The 8,001-nt window shown below is 55.0% G+C and overlaps 1 protein-coding gene across 9 annotated transcripts in view; it reads right to left on the bottom strand.

Annotated features, from left to right (window-relative positions):
* Positions 1-5,157, bottom strand: part of NPAS3 (neuronal PAS domain protein 3) — an 835,099-nt gene extending 829,942 nt beyond the window's left edge. For 7 of the 9 annotated variants that reach the window (XM_073895072.1, XM_073895074.1, XM_073895073.1 and 4 more), the window contains exon 1: positions 4,705-5,157. In XM_073895072.1, the coding sequence (XP_073751173.1) occupies positions 4,705-4,862 (158 nt within the window). In that variant the 5' untranslated portion in view covers positions 4,863-5,157. Of the gene's footprint in view, positions 1-329; positions 459-4,704 lie in introns of those variants that run through there. The other 2 variants (XM_073895081.1, XM_073895079.1) reach the window with 2 other exon arrangements.
* Between the last annotated feature and the right edge of the window lie 2,844 nt (positions 5,158-8,001).

The following is an 8,001-nucleotide window of genomic DNA, read 5'->3' as shown; positions in this document are numbered from 1 at the left end:
TTTTTTTTTTTTTTTTTTTTTTTTTTTTTTTGTCAGCGAGTCACTCCATTCGCCGAGCCGAGGAGGTGCGACTGCTCGGAGAGCCTGGCGCCGCCGCCGCCGCCACCGCCGGAGCCCGCTCGCTGCCGCAGCCGCCGCGGGCGGACAATGCGCGCGGGGACCGCGGGCGAGCGCTGAGCCGCAAGCCCGCAGACGAGGTCCCCGTGGGCTCGCGGCCCAGGAGGCGGACTGCGGAGCGGGCCCCGCCACCTCGGCGGCGGCGGCGGAGGCGGCGGCGGCGGTGGGAGCAGCCGCCCCGGCGGCAGGTTCAATAAACAGAAAAGTGTTACCGTTCTCGCCTGGAAGGATCCTGCTGAAAGCTGGGCTTGGTGGGCGCCATCTTCCTGCTATTTTTTTCCTCTCTTACTTTTTGCCTCTCTCCCCCCTCCCGGGGTGGGGGGCGTGGGGAGGGCGGGGGGTGTGCGTGTGCGTGGGGTGGCGGGAGTGAGTGCGGGCGTGCGCGGCGCTCAGTGGCGGCCCGGCGGGCGGCGGCCGTGGCCCTGGCCGTGGCGGCGGCGGCGGCGGCGGCGGCGGCCGTGCTGCTGAGGCTGGGAGGCTACGGAAAAGTAGTGGGGCCGGAGCCTCGCCGGCGGCCGGCCGTCCCCTCGCGCCGCCGGTGCCTCTCGCCGCAGGTCGCCGCCTCCTCCGCCGCCTGCGCCTTCTCCTCCCCCTGCTCGCCCGGCGCCGCCGCCGTCCATGCGCCGCAGAGCCCCCGCGGCCCGGGCCGCTTCGGCTCCCGAGACATGCCCAGCGCGGAGACAGGCGACCGGCGGCGGCGGCGGCGGCGGAGGAGGAGGAGGGGGAGGCGGCGGCGGGGGGGAGGCTGCCGCGCGGCCCCGCGGGCAGCCCGGCCCAGGGCCCCGCCGCCTCCGGGTTCTCGCCCTCGCGCGCCGCCACACCCCCCACTGTCGCCCCCCACCGCCACCACCCGGAGCTGGCCTGGTGGCAGGTGGGGCACACACCCTCTCGGCGGGGGGCGATCGGGGCCTAGGCCAGGAGGGGCGGGGAGGGGGAAGACACGCAGGGGGTTCCCAGCTTGACCGCTGTGAAAGTATTTCTGGGCATTTTCCAGCTGCTTTGCTCCAGAGCGCTCTCTCGCACGCAGACACACACCCCCCTTCTCTCTCCCCGTCTGTCTCTCTCTCTCTCTCTCTCTCTCTCTCTCTCTCTCTCTCTCCTGTTTCTCTCTCTCTCTCTCTCTCTCTCTCTCTCTCTCTCTCGTTGGGGGACTGGGAAGCTCGGCTGCCAGCACAACAACGCCACTCAGTTGCAGTTTCGAACATTTCCCTTCTCAGGAGTATCGCAACCAGGGAGAAAGAGTCAGGAACCGGGAGGCCACGGGAGCGGCCTCGGACAGGACGCCGTCCCGGGAGCGCCTTCCGAGACAGCGGAAATAAACGCGGGTGGGAGTGCGCTGGCCAAGCCAGCGAGCCGCGAGAGCCCGATGGGCGGGCGCAGCGGCTGCACAGGCACCTTAGGGCTCCGGCGCTCTCACCAACACTTCCCGAGCTGGAACATCTGCATTATTCACGCGCATACATACATCTGCAGACCCCAGGGTTCACAGGTGAATCCCCAGGAGTTTCAACGCAGTTAGGTATGAACGCCTGTCCCCACTTGGCTCCTGGGACCTGGGACCGGAGGACTACGGACTCTGGGATCAAGCTCTGTCGTTTCCCCCATTTTACAGCTCAGCGAGGCCTAGAGAAAGGGCCACTCAATGAAGGGCCAGTGCTGGAATCCCATTACCCGGGTAGACCCTGGTCTGAGCGCCCCTCTCCACTAAACCACTCTGCCGGGTGTGGGCAGCTTTTCAGGCAGAGACTTGGGTCAGTCATGTGTCAACCAGGAAAGCAGAAAGGACTCCCAACGCATTTCCACTTTGAATAAATCAAAGAGCCACACAGAAAGCATCAGTCCTATGTGAGGCTTTGCATTTTACTTTCAACTTAAAAAAATAGACCTGAAAAGGGGTCCCCTCCGGTCCTACCGTTCCAGTAAAGTGGGGCTGAGAGTTGGAAACTTTGAAAACACAAGTGTTTTTCGTGGCAGAGGTGTTTAATCTGTGTGATGGTGTTTGAGTTCTCTTTGGAGTACACTCTACAGGTAGAAGATGAGAATGATTGAAAAATGAAGTGGAGAGTATTGAATACAAGATACACATGGGCTGGCAGGGAGGGGGGGAAAGTTGCCAGTTGGAAGTTTTGGCTCCAGGACAGCCAGCCTGGGGCGTTTCTGCCCAAAGATGACAAATGAGAGAAGCTGTGTTCTCCCAACAGGCCACTCTTGCTTGAAGAGCACCCAACTCCTGTCACTCCTTCATCAGACTCCCCAAAAGCACTTAATGCAAAAAGGTATTTCAGTAAAATGATGTGTCACCATTCACTTTAGCAAACATATCCAGGTTTTGAAGTGGAAACTAAGTCTGCCCCTCATAGCCTCTAAAGCCTCACATGCTAGTGGCCTGGTGATGTAGGGCCAGAGGACAGGGTACTCATGACTCAAACCCTCCCTTAAGCATTTGCCCTCAAACCCTCCCTTAAGCATGGCTTACTCTCCAGTCCCCAAATTAACAAAAATTAAAGGCAGTAACAGGTGTCATCATATCTGACTAATGAAACCAAAGAAAGCTCCATTTTTTCACAGCCAGCACCTTCTCTTCTGTCAGTATGACTGAACATAGAGAGGAAGGAAACAATATATCCCAAAGGCTAAAGTTTAGAGTTGGTTATTTTTAAAGCTTTAGTCTTTAGAACCACAGTGAGATTCAGAGACTTGATAAAGTAGCCCAAATTCAAAGATGAAGGTGGAAGGCATCAGTGGACTTTTCAGTGCTGGAGGGGGAAGATATGAAGGATTACCCCTGAAGGCTCCTGACCTATGGGGGAAATTGGCCCTGGGAAGATCTTTGTGGTGAAGGACACCAGCACTCTGAGAGCAAATGTAAAGGCTGAAATTTCAGGACCACGTCTTATGCCCAATTCATGTTATGGATTAGTCGGAGGTCTCTGAAATTGTCCAAAGGCCATCTGACATTTCTGACCCTTGACTCCCTACTTCACAGACCATACTATTGTAACTATAGCCTGCACTTCCTAGTTAAAGTGACCACCAGATTATATTGTCATTAAATGTTTTGTAGGTGACAAAAAAAACCTTACCTGAACCATGAAAAGGAAAAAATCTAATTCTTTTCTAGTCCTTTATGTTTGAAAGATTCCCAGATCTTTTGTATTAAAGGTTCTTGTAATCACTGAAAACAAGACTAAAATAATTTAAATTAAAAAATCTCTTTGACCAGAAATAGCCTGTTTTTGAGTTATTTTCAAGACTCTTTTTAAAACTTCCGACAGCACTCAAAGCATATAATGAAGTCTTCTACAGAATATTTGCAATACTGGGCATCAACTTGGAAAACACTCAGTGTGTTATGCAAAATCTGCTCTGGTCGCTGGGCCATTGGTTAGAAAGCACAAAATATGGCAGTGATAGATTATCTTAACCTTTTCAGTTTAAACACTGTTGGTTCAAATCAAAGGTTCTCAAATCAATGAAGTTTGAAATACAAGGTAAAAATAGGAACTGTTATTTGAATTATGCATTGTGTATATTTTAAGTTAAATGCCATTGGCAAATCTCTCAGATATTTAATCGTGTGCAATCTGGGAAACACAAATATTTAATTTCACACTTTCATGTGTTCTTTTTTTCTTCCATCTTCTATAAAACTGAGCCCCACAAATGGGAAGCTTACCTCTCATACTACATTGTCAGTTTTTCTCAGCACATTTTCGTGGATTACATTTTTTCATAAACTCTTGGTAGATCACAACTTGTCCTTAAGGAAAAACTTTAGGGTTCTAGGGCTGTTGGTGGTAGAATCCTCCCCCCATTCCTTTCCTAATTGAATCAAAGAATGTCTACTAATTCAATATCACAACTATATTTTACTAAAAATCTATAGATGTTTGAGAGAAATGCAAACAAGTAATACTTCAAAACTTCCTTCTCACCCACCTAGCCTAACTTTGTAAAATTTGCTTCCTAACTCGCATCTCTGAATCTTACGCATTTGCATTATAATGCATTTAAGATGAATACTTAACAGCGCCGAGGAGACTCGGATTTCATGCTGTATTTCCCTGTAGTAACAGGTGACATGATAACACTATTATGTAGAATCCAAGTCTACAGCTACACGTGAAAATCGTTCCTATTCTGTTTGGAAACAAATGATCAATCAGCCTCCAGTGATCAATCGCTCACCCCCCCCCCCCCCCCCCCCGCCGCCCGTCAGCTCGGGTTCGCACCCGGTAGAGGCAGGGAGAAAATTCCGCGGAAGGGGACGGGGAACCCAAACTTTGCAAAAGCACCTTGTGCTGTGTCTAAGACTTCGCAGCAACTCCTAGGCTACGCGGGGCTGGGGTTCTGGATTTGGGGCCAGGCAGAGGGCAAAGGATGATTTCACTTCGCCAGTACACTGGAGTGCCTTTCAATCCGAATTGTGAATTTGTTTTTCTTTCTCATCTGTAGAACGAGGAGCCAGCAAAGTGAGCCCTGACGATGTGCATGTGTGTTGTAACGCATAAAACAGGAGGCAAAGTGAGTCCCACCCCAGCACCCCGGGGCAGGGGACACTATCCCAGCCCAGGCGGGACTACTCACCGCTGCTGGTAGGAGGTGATGCCCTGGACGTTCTGCGGGGTGCCGTTGGCCGCGGCGCCGGCCCTCCCCATGCCCGCGCCGGCCGGCACCCCCGCGGCCGCCCCGCCGGCCGCCGCGGCCGTCACCTGCACGCTGAAATCCGGAAAGATTCGGATCATCGCGGCGGCTTCGGCCCCCAGGCGCGGCGGCTCTGGGCGAGAGCTGGCGGGGGCTCGGGTTTGGGCTCCGGCGGCGGCAGCAGCAGCAGGGCGAGCAGCGGCGGCGGCAGCAGCGGAGCCAGGCACCAGCCTGCAATCCCATTAGTGAGCCGCGGCCACTGTGCGCGGCGGAGAGGCGCTTTGATGTGCGCGCAGCGGGCTGGGGTGGGGGGACCGCAAGCGCTAGGAGGAGGTGCGGGGGGCGTGCGAGGGACTTGCAAACAGCAAAACGTGTCAGGGTGGGGCCTTTTTTCCCTTTTGGGGGGCGGCGGTGCTCCCCCCTCTTTCCAGGATGTTGCTCTCACTGGCTGCTCCGGCTGCGCGGCGCGAGCCCAGCTGAGAGAAGAAGGGGAGGGGTGGCGGAGGAAGGATGCACCGGGAGGCTTGGCGAGGACTTGGCCGGTGCAAGGGAATGACGGGCAGCGGAGGGTGCCTTTCTTCCCGCCCCCTCTACACACACACACACACACACACACACACACACACCGCGCACTTCCGACCCAAAGTGCAAGACTGAGGCGCGCGCTCTCCCCTCTTTTCTCTAGAGAAATAACCACCATACAAGCAGGCTCGCGCCTCCCGCGGCTTCCAGCAACCTGGACTTCAGCCCGCGTGTGCGGGAATGGGGGCTCAGAGCTTCCCCTCCCACCCGGGACCCCTCTCTGCCAGTCTTCTGCACACCAGGCAGTGCGGGGGTTGCCAACTGCAAGTTGGACTACTGGAGAACTTGATGCTTTTGAGAAGGGATGGTGTGCAAAGGAGAATGGGGGGGAGGGGGGTCGGGCGGAGAAGGCGCTTTTGTGCAATGGAGAGTTTGTTCCCTTTATAAGAAGGAACTCTCCTCGCTCCTGGTGGGCGTGCAGGTTAGTCTTGGACAAACTTGTGAACTGGAGACTGTAGGTCCATGCAGAGAGATCCGGGTGTGCCCCCCGATGACCCATCTCTATACCCCCTTTTCAAACGTTGAAACGAATAAATTAGCAGCCACAGCTGAGGCGAACTCTGCAAATTCCAACCACCAGGGAAACAAAAAGAGAAAACACGTGCATTTATTTCCTCGTGTCTCCCAGTTACTTCTTTGCATTGTTACATTGGTATTTCTTTAGGGGATGATGAGGGATGCTTGCGATTTGGGCGCGCCTTTTTAATGACAACTTGCACTTCTCGCCCTACTAGTGGGTGGGGGCGGCGGGAGTGGATCGTTTCCCCCACCCCCTGCCCAGGACCCCCTGTTGCCCCACTTCCTCCCTCTTTCTTCCGGCTTGCGAGCCGGGACGGGAGTTGCGGGGCAGAGGCGCAGCCCCTGAGCGACGCGGGGCTCCGTAGGGCTCCCCTCCTCTTGCACGCTCCCACCCGCGACCCACTATGCTATTGCTGATGTGGATTTCCCCAGCTCGTTCTCTCCTTTCCTCTCCCCGCGCGCCGAGGCCCTGGCCCGGCAGCCGGGTGACGAGTAGCCGCCGCGCCCGCCGCACGAACCCAAGTTGGGCTCGGCGGAGCGTGGTGACCGCGGCCGCGCCGCCCCGGCCCTCGGCCAATAGCGCCTCGGCGGGCGAGACACCTGCTTAACCCTTTGAGCCTGGGGCGCAGCCGGCCGGCGGGGACCCAGAGGGGCAGGACGGATTGGCCAGAAGTTGCCAAGGCCGTGAGCGGCAGAGACCGCTCAGCCTAGCGTTCCCGCACGAGGTCTAGGGGCCAGACGCCTGCCCTCGCGGCAGAGCTGGACGCCCCCTTCCACCCTCCTGCCTCTCGGGAAGCAGCCGAGCGGCACAAAGGCCGGTCCGCGCCGGGGCTGCGTCCCGCGCCTGCCTAGGCAATCTCTGCACTCCCCTAACCCGAGTCAGTTTCCGGAGGAGCCTCCCGCGCCCGGCAGCCGCAGGGAGACAGAGGGAGGGAGCCCCAGCTCTCGCTGGCCGGGCCCACGGCGCAGCTGCGTTTCCATTTTCCTCTCAAAGAAAATGCTTTGGACGGCAGATAATACCAGGAGATATGAAACTGCTTCGTCCCCCACATGTTGCACGTAAAAAGAATCGTAATGAGCATCTGTGGCGTGTGCTAGGGATCCCACGAGTTAGTTGAAGACCTAACCGAGGTCCTGACTCCTTCTCTCCTGGGAAGGAGTCATTTTCTAGTTTAGCGGCGTTTCATTCGGAGATACTTATTTTTCAAAGGCCAAACTCAAGGTCTTAGAACGGGGTGAGGGGTGGCTGTTGAGAGAGTGGAGGGTCTGAGTAGATGGAAAGCCGCCTTGTAAGGATCTGGTCACAGATGGGGGTCACTGTCCCACACAGAGCACCGCCGCCAGGCGATGCGGGTTGACTTGGGTCTCTGCGCCCTCTCCTCCCCACCTCTCCATCCACAGGGCCGATCTGAAGAGAGAGATCTCAAATACCATCCGTTGACTCTAAAGCTGGCTTTCCAGTTGAAATAAATAGTTGCATGGCAATTCTCGAGAGGTCAGGAATGTGTTTTAGGGGTTTGGAAAAGTTCTCCTCTGACTGCATATATCAAGGCCGGCAGTACTATAGGCCAAAGGAAGCCAAGTAAATGGCTGATGAATGAGGCTAAAAATGAACCCAGATCCAGGCAGTGGCTTTCTATAAAACAGCATTTGTCTGAATTTTTGGCCCATTGTGGGGTGGTGCTGTGCTTGCCACCTGATATCTAGGTCAAACTGTTGATGGAGGCTTCCAGCAAACGGCTCCAGCTTCCATATGTACTTTGACTCCAGTAGCATAATGCAATATTCCAAGCTAGGTCCGGTTGATCCAGAGGGAGTTCCAATGTGCCAAATGATGCCAAAGAGGGGAAACCCTCTTTGGCCAAAAGAGCAGAATTTTTAGAAAATTACTTTCCCTTTTAAAGCCTTTCTGCACAACCAAAAGGGAGTTATATTTGTAGACAATATCACAGTTCTTTGTTTCAGTACAATTCTATGGATAAAAAAGACCAGCGATTATATTTTATTGACTACTTATTTTACAGAATAATTGGTCTGGAAACATGTGGCCCTGCTTTGCTTCCCTTCTGGAGGGCAAGTTTTTCTTGGAAGCTTAAAGGGCAAAATTGTCCCAATAGAAAGAATATGTGAGATCTGTTG

This window comes from Callorhinus ursinus, unplaced genomic scaffold (assembly GCF_003265705.2).
Source record: "Callorhinus ursinus isolate GAN/ISIS: 27379988/994484 unplaced genomic scaffold, GSC_fseal_2.0 scaffold8, whole genome shotgun sequence".
NCBI classification, from domain to species: Eukaryota; Metazoa; Chordata; class Mammalia; order Carnivora; family Otariidae; genus Callorhinus; species Callorhinus ursinus.
This window is presented reverse-complemented; position numbering and strand designations above follow the sequence as displayed.